Source organism: Eptatretus burgeri, chromosome 2, assembly GCF_056783735.1.
Source record: "Eptatretus burgeri isolate ZD-2024b chromosome 2, Ebu_testis_v1, whole genome shotgun sequence".
NCBI lineage: Eukaryota > Metazoa > Chordata > Myxini > Myxiniformes > Myxinidae > Eptatretus > Eptatretus burgeri.
In genome coordinates this window covers 149,413,624-149,439,289 of record NC_140962.1, presented here as the reverse complement: position 1 = coordinate 149,439,289, position 25,666 = coordinate 149,413,624, and the positions used below count along the sequence as shown (strand labels likewise).

General features: G+C 36.3%; 2 protein-coding genes and 1 long non-coding RNA gene across 3 annotated transcripts in view; 1 reads left to right on the top strand and 2 right to left on the bottom strand.

The window, feature by feature from the left end:
• The window catches only part of LOC147033509 (E3 ubiquitin-protein ligase TRIM7-like), a 1,095,521-nt gene that overhangs the window by 353,651 nt on the left and 716,204 nt on the right, over window positions 1–25,666 (top strand). The window lies entirely within an intron of this gene.
• The window catches only part of LOC147033524 (E3 ubiquitin/ISG15 ligase TRIM25-like), a 272,640-nt gene that overhangs the window by 163,141 nt on the left and 83,833 nt on the right, over window positions 1–25,666 (bottom strand). The window contains exons 6-7 of the mRNA XM_085855227.1: window positions 24,958–25,085; window positions 19,714–19,773 (exon numbers count right to left, since the gene is read on the bottom strand). Of these exons, the coding sequence (XP_085711353.1) occupies window positions 19,714–19,773; window positions 24,958–25,085 (188 nt within the window). The remainder of the gene's footprint in view (window positions 1–19,713; window positions 19,774–24,957; window positions 25,086–25,666) is intronic.
• Window positions 17,074–19,705, bottom strand: LOC147033527 (uncharacterized). Its single transcript, XR_015051569.1, has 3 exons — window positions 17,848–19,705; window positions 17,534–17,591; window positions 17,074–17,146 (listed from the first exon to the last, which is right to left on the bottom strand). It is a non-coding gene; the product is annotated as an uncharacterized LOC147033527 (long non-coding RNA).

Below are 25,666 nucleotides of genomic sequence, written 5' to 3'. Positions count from 1 at the left end.
TATCTATATATATATATATATATATATATATATATATATATATCTCTATCTCTATATATATATCTCTATCTCTATATATATCTCTATCTCTATATATATCTCTATCTCTATATATATCTCTATCTCTATCTCTATATATATCTCTATCTCTATCTCTATCTCTATCTCTATCTCTATCTCTATCTCTATCTCTATCTCTATCTCTATCTCTATCTCTCTCTCTCTCTCTCTCTCTCTCTCTCTCTCTCTCTCTCTCTCTCTCTCTCTCTCTCTCTCTCTCTCTCTCTCTCTCTCTCTCTCTCTCTCTCTCTCTCTCCAAACGTATCTGGATGGTGGTTATGCCCAGATGGTCGTTATCCGGACGGTGGTTATCTCCACATGTATCTGGATAGTGGTGATCTCCACATGTATCCGGATGGTGGTTATTTCCACATGTATCCGGACAGTGGTTATCCCCACATGTATCTGGATGGTGGTTATCTCCGCATGTATCCGGGTGGTGGTTCTCTCTGCACATATGTGGATGATGGGTGATCTCCGGGCGTGTCTGGACAGTGGTTATGTCCAGATGGACCCTCCCTCACACAGCCATACCTTGCGCTCTCCTCATGCTGCCTAACCTCACACTGTCTTCCCTTACCCTCACATTACCTTCCCTTACCCTCCCCTCATGCTGCCTTCCCTTGCCCTACTTCTCATTGCTTCCAACCTCTCCTTATAGTGGGGCAGATAATAGCAATTTTTGAGAGGAATCGTGCACATGATGATACAAGCATCAAATTTGGCACATTTGTTCTCCAGGGGATTCTAATCAAATCTGCCTGATTGGCCACTTGAAAAAATTGGATTTTCAAATGGCCAATCATGCAGATTTGATCAGAAAGCCCTGCAGAACAGAAATGACAAATTTGATGCTTGTATCATAATTTGCACGATTTTTCTACTATCTACTACACTATTAGTCCTCCACCTCTACGTCCTCACTCCCTCACCCCTCCATGGTCTCCCTCCCTCCTCTCTCCCTCTTACACCCCCCCCATTTAATATTCCCATCAGCGAAGTGATGGGTTGCATTTGCTTGCAGAGCAAGTAATTGCCAAGAAAGTTCTTGTTCCAATGAGAGAAAGACAAAGAGAGAGAAAGACAAAGACAAAGAGAGAGAAAGAGAAAGACAAAGAGAGAGAAAGACAAAGACAAAGAGAGAGAAAGACAAAGACAAAGACAAACAGACAGAGAGAGAGAGAGAGAGAGAGAGAGAGAGAGAGAGAGAGAGAGAGAGAGAGAGAGAGAGAGAGAGAGAGAGAAAGACAAAGAGAGAGAGAAAGAGAAAGACAAAGAAAAAGAGAATGCCATTAATCAGTTGTTTTATTTTGTTCAACTCTGTTCTGTCCTGTGTTTATCACTTCTACTTTACCTGTAAGATAAACACAAGTTTGGACTACACCCACCTCCAACTTGGACATCATTCAATTAAACAACCTTTGGGTCAGGTGACACTTGGAAAGAGGGAAGATGGAAGTAGGGAAAGAATACTGGTTCTGGCTCACTTTTCCCCATGTAAATGAATGGGGGATTTTCAGCCATGAAATTTTTCTTTTTTTCCCCTAAAAAAATAAATCCCCTTTTTAGCCCAAGGTATATTTATTTGTCTCCCCTTTTAACCTGGAGCCTGGTGTTGGCTTAGTGGTTAGGGTGGCGGCTTGGGATCCCAGGGTCCTGAGTTCAAGCCCCGTTGGCTGCTGAATTAACACCAGGGGGTTGACTCAGCCTGCCATCCTTCCGAGGTCGGCGAAATGAGTGCCAGTGTACTGGTCCCGGTGTATGCCCCGGTTAGAATAGGTGTACCATATCCCTGTGTGTCGTAAGAGGCGACCAGGGTTGGCGTCAGGAAGGGCATCCGGCCAGAAAACATTGCCTCAAGAAAAAGCCAAACCCCTGCACAGCAGGGAAAAATGGCTGTAAAAACGGTCATTTTTTTATTTCCCCTTTTAACCTAGGGGCTCTCTATTCAAATAGCCCATACAACAAGATAAAGATTTGTCAAAGGTGATTCCAAAGAAATATCTGAAACGTCGAATCCTCGGGGCACTCTCTATTCAAATAACCAATACAACAAGATAAAGATTTGTTAAAGGTGATTCTAAAGAAATATCTGAAACGCCTAAGCCCCGGGACACTCTTTATCAAATAACCCATACAACAAGATAAAGATTTGTTAAAGGTGATTCTAAAGAAATATCTGAAACGTCTAAGCCTCGGGGCACTCTTTATCAAATAACCAATGCATATTGTTTAGCTCACTCATTGAACCTATAAACATTTGTTCATTCTCAAATTCCTTCAATAGTTTAATTTTCCTTGCACAATAATCCCCATCTAAAATATTGAAAAACAAAACATTTGAATCTTTATATTTTTTAAGATACCCCTTTTGTGCCATTACGAAATGATAAACTTCTCTTAATGATCTCATCTGACCACCTCCTGAGTTGCATATCATTTTGATATTGTAGTAAATTATTTTTCCATTGTTCAATTGATAACCATCAAATTTTTCAGTCCATTCAAACATATTTATTATTTTCTTTACATCCTCTAACTTATTTATTTTTAAATTGATTCGTATATTTGTTTTATTTACCTTTGTTTTAGATATTTTTCAATAAGACTTATTTGATATTTTTCACATTCATTATGTTTTCCATTTATATACCAAGACTGAGATTTTCTCCACTCTTTAGTTTGACTAATACTTGGTTCGGCCATTTATATATTGTGAAAAACGCGGCGGTAGCCCTTAAAAACCCTAACCCATCTTCCCATCGTTAAAACTTGTGTCCATATGGAACACAATCTATTCTATTCACTCTATCATACAATACCCATATGGAACACAATCTATTTTATACACTCTATCATACAATATCCATATGGAACACAATCTATTCCATTATCTAAAATAAATCTCATCATCAAAGGCTCCTAATGCCTTTTTATTTACTTCTTCACTATATATCTTATGTTTATAACTTCTTATTGTATTCATTTTCCTATATTCTTCTTTCTTATTCATCAAACAATTATAATAATTTCTAAAAGTTATTGATTTCTTTATTACATATTTCTTTATTCCCTTTAACCTTTTATCAATCTGATCACCATACTTATAAGCATATGCCTTTGCTCTCAATCCAATAAACTCACTCATTACTTTTCCACCCAACTCATCCTTAAACTTGCCAATAACCTTTTCATTCTTTTTTGAAAATAACTCACTCTTCTTACTAAAATTACTTGTGTCATATACTCCAATGTTTTTCTTCATATCTTGATAAACATCGTCAGTTTTTATATCTAGAATAAAACTATCAGTGTCCATATACAACAATGAAGCATTTTCACCATACTCTTTCTTTAAATCATTATACAAATAATCATACATCAATATCTTTGATAAATCAAGAACTGCTGTTCCAATATAAATTGGTTTATCCATGACAATACTTTCCTTTTTCATATGAATAGCAGAAAAGTTCTCTGAAAAAGCCTCTTCTCTCTCAAAACTTTTTATCAATCTAGAAGCTTCTTTCCAAGATGTTGCAAATCTAATGTTTTGCCTGTTTCTAACATTCTCCATTGTCTTTCCAAAGACAGCATTATTCATCAATTTATAGAATTCCCCTTCAAATTTTACTTTTGTATTTGTTCTCATATCTGTATTGAATTTAATATACTTTTTCATCCAAGGACTTTGTTTAAATTTTAAAACTCTATGAATTTTAGCTACTCTCAACCCAGCAGATAAATATTGTCTCAAGTTTCTTTGATGCAAAACATATCCCTCTTTATCATAGAATGTTGTTAATAACTTTTCTGTTGATTTGCCTTTAATATTAAAACTTTTATGATAATCACTGAACCATTCTTTCTTTGGGGTTTCTTTCTCACATGCAAAAGGAAGGTCTTTATGCTTATTATGAAGATCACTCGGGTACTTCAAATCAACTTCAAAATAATAACCTTCTTCTTTGTCATTCAATTTCTCTTGAGAAGAAATAACAATATTCATCAAAGCCTTTTCATAATCCTTTTCTTCCAACCACTCTAATTTACCATAAGGCAGAGATTGAGACATTGCCCATCCATACAAATTATTAGCATCAAAGTACATCAAATAATTACTATCTTTTTCACTCTCATAATTTGGAAGATATTTATTATTTGCTTTAGCATATCTTTTTGAACATACTTGTGATATTCCACCTCTCTTAGACTTCTCAATCATCAAAAGCATATCTACATCACTGACTAAATCTATATCTTGTTTTGTCATTTTCAACATTGCACTCCAAGCTAAACCAGGAGCTGTGAAATAGTGGGCAGGATCTAATCCATAAGTTGTGTTTCTTTAAATCTCATAAATTAATCCATATAACCATAAGGATAAATTCCCTTACTTGTAAGAATTTTCTCTTTACTTTGAATTTCATTCCTTGTTTCAATTTCCTCTCTAGTTAGAATTCCCTCTTTAATCAGAATTTCATCTATAATCAGAATTTCCTCTTTAGTTAGAATTTCATTCTTTGTTCGAATTTTCTGTATAATTAGAATTTCATCTTCAGTAAGAATTTCTTCATTCATTTCCTCATTAATTAGAATTTCCTCTTTACTTTGAATTCTCTCTTTAATCTGAATTTCCTCTTTAGTTAGAATTTCCTCTTTTGGAAAGAATGAATTAAGATTTGGAAAAGAGCCCGTGGAGCTTAGATTTGATGCGAGGTTGGCTAGTGGTGTTCCCATAAACTTGTAAGAATCAAGAAACCGAATACGAGTTAAAGGTTTTGTGAATATCATTTTTGTAAATGAAATATACTTTTGACTTGTGTTTGTTATGGCAGAAATATTCCCTGGTGTTTTTGAAAGTTCATTTATAAATAGATGTGTATCATAGTTGGCGCTGTTGTGAAGAAAGACTGGAATAAAAGAAGGTAATTTATAATTAAGATTACAACAGGAATGAGCGGACCACTATATTTACCAGTAAGATGACAATGATCCCGAACTTTAGACTCCTCAATTTCCTCCTCACAAATATGACAGATATTGTTCTTTCTAAATTCTAATTTTTCTTCTATGGTTAATTTCATCGGTTCATGTGTTTCTTTCATTAATTTAGTTAGTCTTATACAATCCTTTTCTAATCGTTTTACAAACTCTTGTGAAGCATTTTTTCCACTATACTGTTCAAGTTTATTATACTTTTCTCCAACAGATGATTTGATATAATAACAGAAACCACAAGGAATATGTTTTTGATATTTATTTGTATATGGTTCTTTTGGATGAGGAGAAGCAGTATTTATCTTTTTAAGGATACATTCAAAATCAGCGTATATCACAAATGGGTGCATGATAGATTTATTATAATCTTCAAAAGAAATCTTTTCACCAGGTTTAGGCATTGTAATTACAGCTGATTTATGATTACTACAATATTTTGAATGTTGTTCTAATCGTTCTTTTGTATGAAATGAATTAAGACATCGCTTACAAGGATATATTTTGTTTGCTGTTCTGAATACCTGAGAAGAGATTAATCTTGATAAATTATTGATGTATGTGTAATGTGAATTCTTTCCAACACTAAAATATAAAAGATCAATGTGTGTTTCTTCATTTTTATAGTTGTTTGAAATTTTTAATATTTGAACTTTGTTTGTATCCGTTAATCCATATACATTAATAGAAAGATTATTCTTTTTCTCAAATTTAGGAATATCTGTTAGTGGCATTGGGAAATTAAAATCTTTAATGTCCAAGGTATTCTCATATTTCATATATTGTTTTACTCTTTCTGAATTACATTTTGGTGGATGTAAGTGAGCAAGAACAGACCAGAGAAAACATTTATTATCATTATTCTTAATATTAACAACTGCCTTCTTTCGTTTTATTTCTTTTGGTAATTCAATATAAGAAGAAGCTTTAAGAGGGTTTGATTTTAGAATGTGTATATCTAAAAAGATGATTTTTTTAATATTGAATCCACTTCCTACCACTGTATTATCAACATCCTCCTCTTGTCTTGATAGTTCTTCATAAACCCCACTATTCAAAAAATCTTGAAATGATGTTATAAAATGAAGATCTGTCCTCATATAAGGAGTTTGTTCTTCATCTTGTCTTTTCATATTCATTTTCACTCCCATATAAAACTTTAAAGTTTTCATTTCTTTTAATGTCTTTTTAATAAATTTTTCAACATCGGGTTTCACTATTTCAATTGATTCAACTATTGATGATGGACCGGGTTCTCCAAATTGAAAAATCCTTATTTTTATATGCCCTTTAAATGCCCCATCAGTGTTTTCAATATAATAGTCTCCCTTTACTTTAAACTCATTTTTCTTGTGTTTTTGTGATTGAAGATACCAATTATAACTACTCTTCAAAACATCCTTTGAGCAGGTATCACAATGTTTTCTTTCCAACTCAAGAGGGGATATTTTGTGAAATAGATTAAATGTGTGTTTGTTGGTTCGGAGGTGTTTTCTATAATGTTTATATTCGTGATTACAAACATCGCAGTATGTTGTATTCACCATATTTATATAATAGAACTTTGCTTAAACTAAAATTTTCTTGATGAAAATTTCGTTTATTTTACAGGTGAATCTGTGCTTAAACTAAAATTTTCTTGATGAAAATTTCGTTTATTTTACAGGTGAACCTGTGCTTAAACTAAAATTTTCTTGGTGAAAATTTCGTTTATTTTACAGGTGAATCTGTGCTTAAACTAAAATTTTCTTGATGAAAATTTCGTTTCTTTTACAGGTGAATCTGTGCTTAAACTAAAATTTTCTTGATTTAAATTTCGTTTATTTTACAGGTGAATCTGTGCTTAAAACCATTTTATCCTCCAACTTTTTCACTTAATAAATACAATGTTTCAAGACACAAAAGACAAGTTTCAATCAATCTCTTCATTTGTTGAAGATGCTGAGAAATATGTCAAGGATGTAAAATTGAACAAAGACAAATATAACAACTATTGGATAAAAACAATTATGGTGGATATGATGAGTTCTTCAATTTACTTCAGTGGAAGGGCTTTTAGTATACCTGGAAGAACATCAATTAAGGTATCTCTAACAAAAGTTTCTCCTCTCCTTCTGGCAATATATTCAAAACTAGAAAAAGCAATGAAACAAGAAAAGGTATCAAAAAATAAAAACCTTATGGATGAAGCTTTAGAAAGAAAAGATAAGACCATCTGTAATATGCAAGGAGAAATTTGTATTTTTTTCAACAACCCTAAAGATATAAATCCTGAAGAAATAAAGGATGTTAATATATCAGGTGAAATGACATTTCGTTCAATTGTAGTGAAGGATCATTTTAAAATTACCTTTAATGTAAAAATTGTAGCAGTTGAATCTGTTAATGAAAAAATGTATATCGATATCGATGGTAATGTTTTTTCTACTAATTAAATGAGCCAATATTCAACTGAAGATTTTGAAGATTATGAGAGTGATTATGATACCGAGAGTTTGCATTCAAACGATAGTTATGACACCGAGAGTTTGTGTTCAAATGATAGTTATGAAAGTATAGATGATTCTGAAAGTATCGAAGATGATATCGAAGATGAATTTCAGTTTAAGTAAAGTTTTACTTTATAAATATGAATAGTTTACTCGATTTTGAGCCTCTTGAATTCCATGATTCTCCATATGACAAATTTGAGAATTGTCCTGCGTGTGAAAGACGGGGATTAAACACAGAGTCAAAAGCCTATAAACAATGTATATTCTGTGATTATCTTCTAATTAATGATAATAAAAAATATAAAAAGGAAAATAATTCTTTTAGATTTACACCAAAAATGAATTACTTTACAAGATTGATTAGAGAAATGAATGTAAAGTACGAGGGTGAGAACACACCTTTCCTTACAAGGGAAGAAACTGAACGTATTAGAGAAATGTTCAAAGGATTGTTGTTATATATTATTCATGGATGTGATTTTCAGGGAAATATCAACACAAGATATTGCATAAATAAAATAATGGATTATCTTGAAATTAAACCTGAACTTAGGATAAAATATAGAATTTCGAAAAAAGCCAATAATAAATTAAATAACCTGTTTTCCAAATATATAAATGAATGATTTTTTACCCATTTGGGAAAATAAGATAAAATTTGACAACCATAAAAATCTCCCAAATTCATTAAGATGCCTCATAGTTGGTTCAAGTGGATGTGGAAAAACCTGCTTACTTTTAAAGATGCTCCTCACTCCCAACTTTTTAGATTATGATAATTTAATAATTTTCACAAAGTCGAGTTTTCAACCAGAGTATCCACTACTCTCACAAGGTTTTAATGCTGGTCTTCAAAAAGAAGATATAATCGGTTTCTTTAAACTTCAAAAAAACCTAAATGATTTTAACATTGAAGATATAATACAACTATTTTGTGATACACAGAGATGTAAAAAGAAATCAAAACCGATAACTTGTATTCTGAGTGATAATACGGATGATATACCGTCTCCCCAAGATTTGGATAAATCCAAAAAGAACCTCGTTATCTTTGATGATTGTGTTAATGAGAGAAACCAAACGGTAATGGACAGCTACTACACAAGAGGGAGACATTCTTCTTGTAATTGTATTTATCTTAGTCAATCGTACTTTCAGCTTCCTCGTCGTTCCAACAGAAACAATGCTAATACTTTTATTTTATTAAAGTTAAATTCAATAGATATAAACAATTTTTGGAGAGACAATTGTTCTACATTATGTAGTAAAAAGGAATTTGGGGATTACATGAAACACACGACTGAAAAATATAAATATATTGTTGTGAAACAAGATGAGATATTAAATGATATTTTTCAATAAATAAATGGATGCGAAAGAAAGAGCAAGAAGATTTAGGGAACATCAAGAGTTGGTTTCAAAAGTTGTAAAACAGCAGGAAGACATAAAGAAGAAATGCAGACAGAAACTAACGGGCGAAGAAGCATTTGAAAGAAAACAAGAGAAATTTTTTAAACCACTTTTAAAAACTTCCCAAGAAAAAATGAAAGATGTTTCCACAGTTCCCACAGTAGAATATACTCCTAAAAAACTTCAAATATTAAAAGATTTCAGTCAAATGACGGAGGAAGAATTAGAGCATATTGGAGAATTAGAATATCATGATGAAGAATTATTTCAACAACTGGAAGAGATTAATCAACCCCCTGATTATATTGTGAATGCTGTTCAAAACAGTGAATATTCAGCGGATTCAAAAACCAAAGCAGGGCTCATTCCAACAGAACAATCAGCAATATTTCATCTTGTTCAAGAAAAGGTATTGATATTTAATGATGAATTAAGGTTCTTGGGTTCTGCTCAACCCCCTGTTTAACTAACTCCGAGATTAATGTTTCTTCTCACAAAAGATGGAAGACAAGGTTCAACTGTGAGGGATGAATCAAAGTATATTGATAAACCATTGGATATGGAAAATAATGATGATAGAGTATATATTGATCTGCTGAACACTCTAAATTATAAGGTTATTCTTTCTGGTAAAAGTAAGAAGAATGAGAAGGAGAAACACATTATTCAGGCTTTAAGTATCCTTGGTTCAGGTGTTAGTTTTCTTCCAAATGACCCATCGCAATTAGTTAATAGACTGTTATTGTTGTTAGGCAGTAAGAAGGCTGGAAATAACAATTGTTTTAATGAAGCATCAGCCATTTTAGACCAGTTGATGAACATGAAAATAATTAATAAATATCAATATAAAGACATTTTATCTCATATTAAATAAGATGAGAAGCACAATCCTTAGTTTAAATTTCACAACAAGCGACCACACATCTTCATTCCCATACCCACTACAACTTGACACAACAAAAGAATATGAGGCATCTTTATTGTCCATGGAAACTTATAATACCTTATTTAATATAACCGAGAAAAATGACAAGTTTAGTTATAATCCGGGAAGTGGATACAAAACGATAACAGTCTTACCCGGAGCATATGAGATTTCTCAAACATCTTCCGAAATTGCTCGTCTTATAAAAGAACAGGGTGATGAACCAAAAAATATTATTATAAACATTCAAAAACATACTTCAAAATCAACGATTAAAGTTAAAAATAACTACAAGGTTGATTTCACAATTGATAATTCATTTAGAGAGTTATTGGGTTTCTCCTCAAAAAAGATTGAAAGTAATGGGACGTTTTACAGTGATAATGTCATTCAAATATCCTCAGGAATAAATTCGGTGTTAATTCACTGTGATTTGATTGATGGTGCTTATAATGATGGGAAAAAAACAAATACAATATTTTCATTCAGCGCATACTCAACCCCAATTGGTTATAAATTCAATATGGAACCCAAAAATTTGGTTTATCTACCTGTGTCAGGAAAAACCATACACAGAGTAAATTTTAGGATAACCGACCAAGATAATCGTGTGATTTCTTTTAATGGAGAAGTTATATCTATCAGAATTCACCTACGTGAAGTTTTCCAATAAATAAATACGATGGTTATTGTGAGGAAACACGAGTTGGGAAAATATAAAATAATTACAGGGGATGGGATGTTCCTTTCCCCATACTACAAGGGTGAAGGTATGTATCTTGGTAGAGGATACTATAAACCTAAGAGACAAAGGGGTGTTGGGCATCAATTTAGAGGAGATGGGATAATTGATACTCTCATGGGTATTGGTTCAACTATTCTTAAACATAAAGATCTAATTGGTTCAACTGCTTCTGCTGTGGGAAATGTAGCAGGTGCTGTAAAGAGTATAAAAGATGCCCAGAAGGAATCTCATAAATTACAAGCAATAAAAGAAATTAAGAAAGGCAAAACTCAGTTGTCCCCCCAAGAACGACAGAAAATAATTCAAATACTTGGAACAGGGTTTCAAAAGTTTTAACATCTTTTTTTTCCTAAATAAATACAAGTATGGAAGCAATTGATAGTATCTATGATTTGGATGATACTATTATTATCTCAAACTCCACTAAAAAAGAAGATTACTTCAAGGTAAATGCAATAACTGGAACAGACTGGAATACGAATGGTACAAAAAGTTTTGAAATAAATAATCAACAAACCTATTTGAATCTCTCCGAAAGTTTCTTGTTGTGTAAATTTAAATTCACTAAGGCTGGGAATAACACAAACCATACACTTGTCAATGATTTCTTCTGGAAAATGTTTGATAGTGTGCGTTTGTATATTGGAACACAAGAAGTTGAAGCGGTTGATTATGTCTCTGCTGTATCTGAAATGATGAAATTTACACTCTATACATTCAGTGATAGAATGGGAAAGGGGTCTGCCGAAGGTTTTATTCCTGATATGTCAACAGGAACAAACACAGACCCTGGATATACTCAAAGGAAAGGAATGTATAATGATGATACAAAAGCAGAAAATAGTTTTACTGTGGCAGTTCCTCTTAAAGGTATATTTGGATTTTGTGATCATGATAAAGTTCTGTATGGTCTTAAAATTAGATTTCAACTACAAAGGAATGATAATGAAAATCGATTGCTTTTTGGTGTTGCTAGTGCTTTTGGTGATCAGAATAAATTTGTAATTGAGGAAATGAGTTGGTATATCAGTGAATATACTCCTAATCTTAAAACAGAAGAGATGTTGAATCGAAGACTTAACTCAAAGAAACCACTCAGTGTATCATACCTCAAAAGAAGATGTCAACACGTTAAACTCAATCAAACTACTTACACGTGGAATTTGGGTGTTCTGGAAGGAAAGCCACGATACCTGTGGATCATTTTTAAAAAGCCAGATGGTGATACTGCGACTGATAAGAATAATGCATTGAGTGATAATGCTAAGGTGAAACAACTTCGCGTTTCTTTAGATGGAACATTTTACCCACGAGATAGATTGGAAATTAATTGGGAAAAAAATGATTTTGCTGAAGCATACAAGTCTTACCAAAAGGTGTGTGAAAGTAATGGAAATAAAGAACCTATTTTGGATGTGACAGCATTTAAAAGTTTGTATACAATCTATGCGTTTGACCTGAGCACTCAAAAGGAAACTATAAAGTCTAATCGAGTGGATACTTCCCTATACATTGAAAGAGGAGAGAGTGAAGAAGTTGATACATATTGTTTGCTTTTGGAAGAAACAGAATTGCAGATTAATACAGATAATGGTGTGATGATTAGTCTCACATAATTTTTTGTTAAATAAATGAGTGGCAAAGTACCAACTGGGGTGTATGTTAATCAAATCAATCTTCATAAACTATCATCTTGTGTTCAAAATCAAAAGCCTTGTACAATTAACGTTAATACAATTCAGAGAAAAGGAGCAGTAAGAATTGATGTTTTTCTCACAAGAGAACAGGTTAAAATCTTGAATGACACTGGCTCACTTAAAATTAAAATGACAAAAACAATGTTGAAAAAATATTCAATAAGAGAGACGAGTGGAGGATTTCTCCCATTTCTAATTCCTTTATTTGCTGGTTTAAGTGCGGTTGGAGCATTGACGGGCGGTATTTCAACAGCGGTGAAAACTGCCAATGAAAAGAAGGCTCAACTCCAGGCTCAAAAAGAATTGGAAAGACATAACAAAGAGTTGGAGAAACAAATTAGTGGAAGTGGTGTAATTGTAGATTTTGCTGAAAAACTTGAAGGTCTGCCTGATAAAGCGAGATTGTTAGTTGGAGATATGCTTTCTTCTATAGCACAAGCAGGTCTAAAATTAACGAAAAGAGGTAATGGATTATATCTTTCTAATAAATAAATGAGCATTGATGAGTGGTTGAAAGAATTTGGAAAGAATACAACATCAAATTTACAACTTGTCAAATATTGTAAGAAATTAAAAATTCATAATGTGGTTATTTGTATGAGATATGAATTAACAAATGTGCCGAAACATACAAAGAATATTATTATGAACTTAGAAGATAATAATGGGAACGGTTCTCATTGGGTTTGTATTTTTAATAGTCAAGACAAATATTATTTTGATAGTTTTGGTCTTCCGCCACCTGTTGAAGTCATAAAATTCTTACAGAATGGTGTTTATCAAACATTTCAAGTCCAAGAATTAAATTCCAAGTGTTGTGGCCAATTATGCCTATATGTGTTATTTCAACTCAACAAAAATAAAAAAATTTATGATATTATTTTTAATCTAATATAAATGACTTATGTTGGTAAAGATGGTTCTATCTTTGGTGTATCTGAAGAACTGGATATTGATTTATCAAATTATTACACAAAGGCACAGGCTGAACGACATAAATATAATATAACCAAAAATATTAACATGAAAAATGCTTATAAATTAAAAAATTATCCAACCCCAACTGAAGCGAATGACTTGGTGAGATTAAGTGATTTATCACAATATATATATATATACTTGAATAAAACGGCTGTGTATTCCAAAGATACAGAAGTGTTGATATTATCTCCAGGTCATACAGAATTCACAGTTCGAAATAAAATAAATTTTTATAAAGAAGGGCGTATCGTTTGTATGAGAATAGAACAATGGGGGTATGATATGAATGATTTAGGGTATAATTGGTCATTTAAAATTAACCTCGAAGACCTGGAACAATTAAATCAGTCTCGTAAGGAAGAATATTATCCACTTGGTATCGAGAATGAGTTTTGTGGGGCTACGATTAGTAAACAACAAATAAAAGAATTTAATGAGGGTAAATATAATAATGGTTTTGCCCTTGTTTATCTCATGAAAGCAGAAAAAACAGGATTATATATAATAACTAAGGAAATACAAAATGATTTAACTATGGGAAGATGGGGAGGTGTTTCGTGCCATAATATTATTCTAACATATATTTCTAATACATAAATGACAGCAAGAAGGCTTCAAGAAAATTATCATTTCTGTGTTCAAGCATACCTTCAAGAAAAGGGTATTCGGTATTTTAATAAATATGTTCTACAACATAAGAATGAGGTATTTTCAATAAAAGATTGGCATTATGCTGATGTTGATAAACCGACAACTTTAGATTTAATTAGAATGTTAAATAATGAAAAAATTATAAAGTTAAGAAAAGGTAAGGCTCTTTTAGAAATTCAAAAGAAATTTTATTGGTTTCCTGTTGTAAAAAAAATTATTTTGGTTACAGGAATAACAAGAAATCCTGATGAATATATGTATAATATTCTATGGGGTGTGAGCGATTCAAGGATAGTAAGGGATGAGGAAGGAGTTGAAGAAGAGAGGGAAGAGGAGGAAAAGGAGAAGAGAGAGAAGGAGGAGAGGGAGAAGAAAGAGAAGGAGGAAAGAGAGAAGAGAGAGAGGGATGAAAGGGAGAAGAGAGAGAGGGAGGAAAGAGAGAAGAGAGAGAGGGAGGAGAGGGAGGAAAGAGAGTGGATGAATAAATATCAAAATATGGAAACCAGTGAGATTCAAAAAAGAATAGGGGTATTACAGAAAATAACTCAACCCACCGAGGAGGAAAACAAAGAATTGATAAGTCTATTTACAATACTTTCGACAAGACTATTGACATCGAGAAGATATGTATTTTAATTCAAGTTTTTCATTTTTTTTTCTTAAATAAATGGGGGAGAGAGTGAAGGCATTTCTAAGGATTCTTTATGTTTTAAAAATTAAGATTCAAATGTGCATGTTGGAAACTAAAAAGGTTTTTGCACTCTGCAGGAATTTTTCTCATAAATAAATGAGTTATTGTCTCAAATGTAAAAAGAAAACCAATACTAAAAATATTTCATATATTAAAAGTAAAAATAACAGGGTTATACAAAAAGGTATATGTTCGGTCTGTGGTTCAAAAAAAAATCAATTTATCTCCTAACACAAACTAGGAGGAGATATACAAAAGTTTTTATCAGGAAGTAAATTTACAACTACTGGAATACCAGGGGAATTACATCTTCCAGGGTATTCTTTCTGTGGTCCAGGCACAAACTTGGATAAAAGATTAGATGAGGCAGACAATCCTAAATCCTGGAGTAAGCCTATCAATAGAGTTGATGAAGTGTGCATGAGACACGATATTGATTATGGGAATACCACAACGTTGGAAGAAAAGCATGAAGCCGATAGAGAAATGTTGTATAATTTGTCTCTGATACAAAATCCAACCTTGAGAGAAAAAGTTGATCGGTTCATTGTGAAGAAGATGATCAGTGCTAAATTGAAACTTGGGCTTGGAAATTCAAAAAACTTATAGGCTCTAATGATGTCATTAAGACTGAAGAGCAATTAGCTGATGAATTACATCAACCAATATTCACAAAGTTTCAGAGAAGGAAAGTTTATTCCAAGGAAGTTGATTCTATCTGGTCTGCTGATTTGATTGAACTCAATAATGATAAGGGGTACAAGTATGCTTTAACCGTTATTGATTTGAGGAGTAGATATGCGTGGGTTGTCCCTTTAAAAAACAAAACAGGTAATACTCTTATGTTAGCTTTTCAACAGATATTTAATAAAAGTAAGAGAAAACCTAAAAAATTGTGGACTGATGAGGGTAGAGAGTTTTATAACAAGACATTTATGAATTTTCTAAAAAATAACAGTATTACATTATACAGTACCTTTAATGAAGGGAAGGCAGTTGTTGTTGAACGTTTTAATCGTACCTTAAAAGAGAGACTATATAAAAAATTCACACAACTCGGTTCACAACAATGGTCATCTTTTATTCAGGATATTGTGGATAAGTATAATGACACGATTCACACGGCAACAAATATGAAACCATCAGAAACATTTACAAAATTAAAATATGAAAAAGAGATTAATGTCAGAAAACCTAAGTTCAAAGTTGGTGATATCGTAAGAATATATAGGTGGAAATCTCATTTTGAAAAGGGTTTTACTAAACGATGGATGAAAGAACTTTTAAAAATTGTTGATGTAATAGATACGGTTCCTTGGACTTATAAGATATATGATTTGGAAGGGGAAGAGATTTTAGGTTCATTTTATTCACAGGAATTACAAAAGACAAAGATAAATTGAAATTTTTTGACTCCGCCCCTTTTTGACTCCACCCACACAAGCCCCCGCCCACACAAGCCCCGCCCACACAAACCCCACACAAACCCCACCACACGCAAACCCCTCACAAGCTCCAATAAATTGAAATTTTTTGACTCCGCCCCTTTTTGTCTCCGCCCACACACGCCCCTCCCACCGAAGCCCCGCCCACACAAACCCCACACAAACCCCACACAAGCTCCACACAAGCTCCACACAAAAACTCCACACAAGCTCCACACACACAAACCCCACACAAGCTCCACCCATATTCATCATATTCACATAATTAGTGATTAGTTAATTAGTTCCCCACACACACAACATGTTTATTTAATTAAAAAATTATCCACCCATCCACACAAGCTCCACTCATCCACCCATCCCCCCATCTCTCCACCCATCCATTTATCCACACAAACCTCATCCACATAAGCCTCATCCACATTCACCCCTCCCACACAAGCTCCACCCACATAAACCCCCTGCCCACATAAACCCTGCCCACATAAACCCCTCCCACATAAGCCCTGCCTACACAAGCTCCACACAAAAACTCCACACACATAAACCCTGTCCACATAAACCCCTCCCACACAAGCTCAACCCACATAAACCCCGCCCACACAAGCCCCACCCACACAAGCCCCACCCACACACACACCCCGCCCACACAAGCCCCTCCCACACACACCCCACCCACACAAGCCCCACCGAAGCCCCGCCCACACAAGCCCCGCCCACACAAACCCCACCCCCTCATCCCCCTGTGCGCCCCCACCTTTGACCCACCACCTCCCTCATCCCACCCCCACCCTTCCCCACACACACACATGGGGAGGGGAGGGATGGGATGAGGGGGTGATGGGTCATTGGGGGAGCGCACCTACCCCCCTCCCCCTCCCTCTCGTTCATGTCTTGATTCTTTTTTGTAATTCAGAATCAAGTAATTGTAAACAAAGCAAATATAATTTATTAATATTAAAAATATTAAATATTCATTTGCGAGAATGTATAATCTTTCCCAGCAATCTTCTTCAGATGTCTTGTGATTTCGAAACTCAGACACCATATTCTGTTGGAAACAGAATATTTAATAAAAATATTAAATATTCATTTGCGAGAATGTATAATCTTTCCCAGCAATCTTCTTCAGATGTCTTGTGATTTCGAAACTCAGACACCAAAAAGTGGATAATAATTAGGTTTTATAAAGATAATTACATGGTAATATGAGTAAGCCTTGTTGGCCACTGAATTAACACACCAGGAGCCTGTCATCCTTTCAAGGTCAATAAAATGAATTCCAGTGTACTGACAAAACCACGTCCAAACTAATGATGCAACCAACATAAGGCGACATTCTAAAGAGAGAGTGATATTAATAATAATTCAGAAATATTTACCTCCAGAAAATCATGTGTTGTACGAGTGATATTAATAATAATTCAGAAATATTTACCTCCAGAAAATCATGTGTTGTACAAGATTGCTTCAACAGCTGATGTTGTGCGATAGTGCTGAAAAAAAAAAAAATAAGTCAAGGGTATAGATGAAGAGACAGACAGGGAAAGCAACACACACACGCACACACACACACACATACACACACATAGACACACACACACACACACACACACGTGCCACACCATTGGTTTAATTCATTCGAGATCAGAGACCAGTCATTATAAATCATTGACCTCTTCAATAAGAGCAGAGAGAGGTAGGTAGAAAGACAGACAGAGAGAGAGAGACACACACACACATGTGTCTCACCATTGGTTTAATTCCTTCGAGATGAGAGGACGTGATAAGACTTCGTGCCACTCATTGTAAATGTCTTTCAATTCTCTTCTAAAATCATTGATCTCTTCAATAAGAGTATTAATTTCATGAACCACGTCGTGATATGTAAACTCAATTTCTTCCAATGCCCTGTCAGGGAAAAAATATATATATATATCAGAATTATCATGATTTAATTAATAATCATTTGCTTCATCGTTCAAAGAGAAAACCATACACAAACTTACCAACTCTGTAGTGGGCTGTTGTCTTCATCGGAAGAAAGATCGCCCATGCCTCAGTTGTAAAAATGAAAATCCCGTCTGGCAGAAACTTTGTCTGGCGAACCGCTTATAAAGCAACGATGAGGAGATTGCTTAATCATTGGGTGTGGCCACAGGAAATGACAAGCTTCTCTTAATGATCTCATCTGGCCACCGCGCAAGTTGCAAATCATTTTTGTACATAAACCACGCCATAAAAAAAGTTTTGCTTCAAATGTTTTCAGTTCATGCCGTGAAAATGAGGAAGTGTTTTTTTTTGACACGGTCGTGCTGTGTGAATGAGGAAGTGGTTTTGGACTGTCATGCTGTGAAAAAATAGGAACTATTCTGTGAGACAAGGTCTCGTGTTTATATTTTATCTCAGAACACGAACTGAAAACATTTGAAACAAAACTTTTTTTATGGCGTGGTTTATGTACAAAAATGATTTGCAACTCGGGCGGTGGCCAGATGAGATCATTAAGAGAAGTTTATCATTTCGTAATGGCACAAAAGGGGTATCTTAAAAAATATAAAGATTCAAATGTTTTGTTTTTCAATATTTTAGATGGGGATTATTGTGCAAAGAAAATTAAACTACTGAAGGAATTTGAGAATGAACAAATGTTTATAGGTTCAATGAGTGAGCTAAACAATATGCATTGGTTATTTGATAAAGAGTGCCCTGAGGCTTAGACGTTTCAGATATTTCTTCAGAATCACCTTTAACAAATCTTTATCTTGTTGTATGGGTTATTTGATAAAGAGTGTCCCGGGGCTTAGACGTTTCAGATATGTCTTTAGAATCACCTTTAACAAATCTTTATCTTGTTGTATGGGTTATTTGAATAGAGAGTGCCCCGAGGCTTCGACGTTTCAGATATTTCTTTGGAATCACCTTTAACAAATCTTTATCTTGTTGTATGGGCTATTTGAATAGAGAGCCCCTAGGTTAAAAGGGGAAATAAAAAAAAAATGACAGTTTTTACAGACATTTTTCCCTGCTGTGCAGGGGTTTAGCTTTTTCTTGAGGCAATGTTTTATGGCCGGATGCCCTTCCTGACGCCAACCCTGGTCGCCTCTTATGACACACAGGGATATGGTACACCTATTCTAACCGGGGCATACACCGGGACCAGTACACTGGCACTCATTTCGCCGACCTCGGAAGGATGGCAGGCTGAGTCAACCCCCTGGTGTTAATTCAGCAGCCAACGGGGCTTGAACTCAGGACCCTGGGATCCCAAGCCGCCACCCTAACCACTAAGCCAACACCAGGCTCCAGGTTAAAAGGGGAGACAAATAAATATACCTTGGGCTAAAAAGGGGATTTATTTTTATAGGGGAAAAAAAGAAAAATTTCATGGCTGAAAATCCCCCATTCATTTACATGGGGAAAAGTGAGCCAGAACCAGTATTCTTTCCCTACTGATGGAGTTGGAAAATAACTAAGTGAAATAAAGTGAAAGAAAATAAAAAGAGGGAATTAAAATAGAAGAAAAAGGAAGGAATGACAAGGAGGAAATATGGAATTTTAAATAATCTGATAATGAAGGGAAAAAGAATAACTCCCTCCCCATTTCCCTTCACTTACAAACACTTCTCAAGTTGTTCCGATCCAGTTCTCCCATCTCCAGATGCTCCACTAGTTCTTCTGTGGAAGTGAGTAAAGATGAGCAAAAATTACAAAAGGGAAATTCTCTTGTTTTTCATGTTTATGAAGATTTTATTTTTTTCAGCCAAATATCTAAATACAACAACCACAGGGGAAGAGAAATAGAATCTCCATTTTGTATTAAAATATTACTTCATTTTCACTAATTGATTTAGGAAATTTCACAACATTGTTTACACTGCCCTCGACCGCACTGGAACTGAGTGATCACTCATTCGTTTTCTCCACAAGATAGACCTGAACCTTTCTTTCTTAACTGGAACCAAAGGAAGAAATCAAGTTCTTGTAAACTTTGAATCCATGAGAACACACAAACTCCTGAATTGAACAACGCATGATTCTAGGAACAAGTGAATGATTTCAGTAACATATGAATGATTTATGTTGATGTGAAATCGTTATTGGTGAAATTAATCTGTCGATATCTATGTGATAGGACAGTGCACCTGTGAAAAACAACTTTTGTTGTTTATACACAACACCTGGAAATATTAACCAAAAGTCTCTGCTTCATTTGTGATGTTCCGTGAACACCACCAGGATAGTAAGACCCCTGACATCCAAATCAACAGCTGGTGGATCAGCCTGGAACAGCCGCTCAAAGTAACCGGCCCAGCTGGCCTCCACTTTAGACTCCTCTGTCAAGAGCCCACCACCCTCTGCTCTAACTGGAGTACACCGAGGGACGGGCTTGGAGGAATGCAATGCGTGAATACCCCTGTAAGCAGGATGAAAATCACTTGACTACAGGTGATGTTCTTCCCCCTCACAGATTCCTCAAACATAGGCCTCCTTGTCCACCCTGAGTGCACGTACAGTTTTACACCTCAGCTCCCTGAACAGCTCAGCTCTGACATTCAGCCTGGCCCTGTGACTGTGACTTTGGGGTATCCGGTGTCCCTTGAGAGATAAAATTCTTCTTTGCCCTCCAATGAGATCCAAGACATCTCCCAGTAACATCAAGGATGGTGGTCTTGAAGGCACTCCACAACTCTTCATGATCCCCCAAAGCACCCAGACCCCCCCCCAAATTTCCATTCAGCCTGTTCTCAAACCCCTCAGCTACCCTCTCATCCTTGAACTTGCCAACATCAAGCCTATGCTGGGATGGTACCATTCTCCTGGATTTAAGCTGAAACTTCAGAGTTGCCTCAACAAGCCTCTGGTCAGTATTGAGGAACTGAGCACTCCGGTAGACCCTGCAGTTCTGGATCATCCTCCAGCGACCATCAATGAGCACATGGTCAATCTCCTTTGCTACATCGCCACTGCTGGAATACCAAGTCCAGCGATGAGCTTGTGAGCGCTGAAATCATGAACCAGCCTCCCTAAGTCCATGACTTCTTGCAAAGTCAAGGAGCTTAATGCTCTTCTGGTTCTCAGTTCCAGACCCATGGGGACCTACACCTTTCAAAACCATTCCCATCAGTTCCAGTCGATGCAATGAAATCCACCAAGACGAGAAGAGTATCTCGCTTGGGCACTGATCAACCACAGACTCGAGCGTGGCATAGAATGCGTCATTGACGGTGAGATCACTCGCCTCAATCGGAGCATATACAGAGACCATGGAAATGACACCCAAGGAGTGACGAATCCTTCGTCTCATAAAACGCTCGTTGGCCGGTGTTATCTCAATTATCATTGCAGTCAGCTTGTTGGACACAGCTACAGCAACTCCTTGGGCATGGTAACCATCAGAGTGACCAAACCAATAGTAGGTGTAACCACCTGCCATGATCTTGCTGGAATGTGGTCTCCGAACCTCAGAGAGTGATGCAATACCGATGTCCAAACACTTGAGTTCAGATGATAACAGAGACAGGTGATCATCCTCTCTTAGGTATAGGACATTCTCGGCACCCACCCGAATGGACCGCCGTCTGCTGAACGACACCACAATACTAACAACAAGCAGATAATTCAAAATATAAATTCCATTTCATGACAAAAATGGTTTTGGCAGCAGAACCACACTATACAGTGCCAAATTTGAAAAAGGAACAAGGGAGTTGCCCTGCCAGCACCACCGCCACTCACTCGCGAAAGCAGCTAAGCAGCCGTCTTCCACCCAACTCAAGCCATTCGAAACCCATGCTAAGCACTGCCTCATTGGTTTTGCCCCAACCACATCAAAGCACCACCGGCAATGAGAAAAGCTTTCCAGCAAGAGATGCAGGAAACCATCAACCGTTTGCAACGATCCAAGAATGAAGGTCGTTCTCCATGTTGTCAGACCTGGGTGAAGCGAGTGATCCCATGTGTGCCAATGCAGCCAACTCTGCTTATAACGTGACACTGAACAGGAAGAAGGTGACCACATGGCCCCAGTTCACGCCTTCCATGAAACAGCTCGGTCAGCACCACTGATCTCTACACCTGGATTGGTCACGACGGCTACGTGCGTGAAGCCACCGGAAGTGCACTGTCTGCCATCTTGTCTCCCCCAAAATAGGCGAACTGTAGTAACACGCAACGTTGAACCGGGCCCGGCCAATTTTGCAAAATATATTTCTTCAAATATATTTCAACTTCTGTCTAACATTTTAATGGATTTTGAAGTAAATTACTGTTCCTATGACTCAATCGAATTCCGGAAAATTCCCTTGGAGCTCCATGGCAATTGCAAGGAGGCGATCAATGCATATTATGAGGCCTGACACAGGGTTGGATCGGAAAACAATGTAAAGTTCAAAACATATTCAGGAGTTATGTGTTAAAAACTGAAAAAATTACATCAATAAATGAAGAAGATGATTCTGCTTTCATTTTGCACACAAGAATGTTTTAGAATGTACAAACTTCAGGTTAAATCAACATTCCCCTACCATTTGGAGGGGTGGGGGAAGGACCCCCCCCCCATCAGACTCTCCCCCTCTTCCCCTTCGGTCACTTCCCTCCCTTACACCATGGATCCCTTCCATCCCACCTCTCTTTCTTCTCTTAATATTGTCAACTTTATATGTACTCAGGGATCAGGACTCGGACCATTACTATTAATTATTTACATCAATGATTTGGAGAGAGGGGTGAAGAGGTTTTCCAAATTTTCAGATGACACAAAGCTTGGAGGAAAGGTGGATAGCAGAGAGGGTGGTGATCAGATTCAGGAAAGTGTTGATACTCGCATAGATTGGGTAAAAGATTTGAGAAAGTAATTTAACCTGAGCAAGTGTAAGGTGTTGGGGATGGGGAAGAACAATATAGATAGATATTACAGGATACAAGGGGTAATGTTGGAGTGTGTCACATGGGGGAAGGATTTCGGGGTGGTCAGAGATATGGGAGGTAAGCAGGCAGCACAGTGCCAGGCAGCAAAATGTGAAGAAAATCGGGTTTTCAGTTGTATTTGGAGGGGGATCAATTATATTAGGGTTGGGCACACATTGACTTTTTCTCTGTTGTCCCGTTAAAAGGAGTGTTTTTTTATGGCCATTTTTCACGCTGATCACGAATCCGTCTTACTAAGACATCATCCCAGGTCAAAAATTTCAACGGATTCGTGATCAGCGTGAAAAATGGCCATTAAAAAAACACTCCTTTTAACGGGACAACAGAGAAAAAGTCGATGTGTGTCCAACCCTAATATTACATGCCCTAGTAAGCCATAATTATCAAATTTTACCTGAAAAGTGGGTAAATTTGGTGGCCATTTTGAATTTTTGCATTTTACCAACCTAAGACATCATCCTATGTCAAAAAGTTCAACGGATTCGTGATCAGCATGAAATTTGGCCATACAAAAACACTGCTTTCAAAAAAAGTATGGTTGTATGCCCAACCCTACTCACATAACAAGACCAAAGCACAAGACCTGCTGCTCTCACATTGCAGAAGGGAGTGGACCGTCTGTTATTTCCCATTTCCTCCAGTATTGATCCGTCTTTCTGCTCTCTTCAACCTCCGACCATCCTAAGATTATCGAGGATGACCCGTTCGTACAGTAACCTCTTCTGGTCAAACTCCCAATATCTGGACTTTCTGCAAATATCTTTACCCATTGTCTATTACATCACTCAATCTAACATGTCATATTCGATCTTCGTGTCTGTTGTTTGAGCAATTTATATCCTTAAAAAAACAGGAAGTTTCCTAATTACATTGATATTCAATTTTGATTGAGTACCAGGAAGGCAGACAGAGTAAAGCATTAATCTCACTCCTCTCTGCGCATGTGCGATCAGGACGAATTCAGAGCCAAAGTACGGTAAAACGAAAGACTTGTCTTCCAATTCATGTTCTGATTAGTGTTCAAAATACAGCATTCAATTTAATTAAGTTGTTACTCGATCATAAACTGATGATCATAAGCTGATTCGACAGACAGATGGATGGAAATTAAGAAATTCCTTCACCCCACTTTTTGCTTTGCATGCGTGGGGTAACTAAAACTATTCACAACCTCAAAGGCTTTGTCCATAGCACATCAGGTTAATGGTCTGTCCAATGGCCTTGTACCTCCACAACACATCTGTCTCTCCTGGAATCATTAGAATCTAAAACCATCAATATTATTGTCATCTCGCATGACAAGAATAAAGCACAAGACCTGCTGTTCTCACTTTGCAGAGGTTGGTAGACTCTCTGTTATTTCCCATTTCCTCCAGTATTGATCCCTTTCTCTGCTCTCTTCGACCTCTGACCATCCGAAAATTATCGAGGATGACCCGTTCTTACAGTAATCCCTTCTGGTCAAACTCACAATAACTCGACTTTCTGCAAATATCCACTCCTTTATTCGATTTGTGGAACTGCTTTCCGAAGATTATTCAATTCAGAGGGACTTCAAGTACGTGTTGTACCAGCATATCGTGTCACCACCCATCACTACCTGCAAATATTTCTGCCCTTGTGAACCCCACCTCACTGAAGCCTTGTGGTTTCAGGTGAGGATATTTCCTGCCCTCCCATCTTTCGTTTTTTTTCCTGTTCGATGGTTACCTAGCTTGTTGCATCCACCTGCTGTGTACACCTGTTGCCCCACCGAAACCATGTTGGTTTTTTTTACCCTCTGTGACATCACTCTTCCTGAACCATAATTTGGTATACAAAAAAGAAAAACATTGCTATTTGTTTCTTTTCTGGATTTTTCTCTTCCTGTTTCCCTTCCAGATTTGTGTTCCCTTCTTGTTTTTTATGCAATGGCCAATTTGTCACACTTACTCTGTATCTTCTCCAGGAAGTTCTTATTGAGCTCGATGAGCACGTCTAAATTCTTTTCCTCCTTCGAGAAGTCCAGAGCAGTGAGTGGTGTGGTCTTCACAGATTTCAAGTCCAACATGGTCTCGAGCCTTGAAATAAAAAGGACAAACATCAGTTTCACAAATTTTTGAAGGAGAGAATATTGTTAAAATAAAACATTTTTTACATACCAAAACAAGTTATCTGTAAAAGAGTGGTAAATAATTAAAAATCTACACCAATAAAAGGCAATGTGTGTGTGTGTGTGTGTGTGTGTGTGTGTGTGTGTGTGTGTGTGTGTGTGTGTGTGTGTGTGTGTGTGTGTGTTGTTCACAAAGCATAACATATTCTCTTTGATATGTCTCTATCTCTGTCTGTATCTCTATCTGTATCCGGATGGTCGTTGTGTCTGGAGGGTGGTTACGTACAGGTGGGGTTTGTCTCCAGATGGTATTTATCTCCGGATGTGTCCGGATGGTATTCATCTCCAGACATGTCCGGATGGGAGTTTGTGTTCGGGCGGTATTTATGTCTGGATGGGAGTTTGTCTCTGGACGTGTCCGAGCGGTGTATGTCTCTGGACAGCTTGGCTCCGAACATGTCCGGGTGGTGTTTATGTCTGGATAGCTTGGCTTCAGATGCGTCCAGGAGGTATTTATGTCCGGGCAGTGTTTGTCTCCAAATGTGTCCG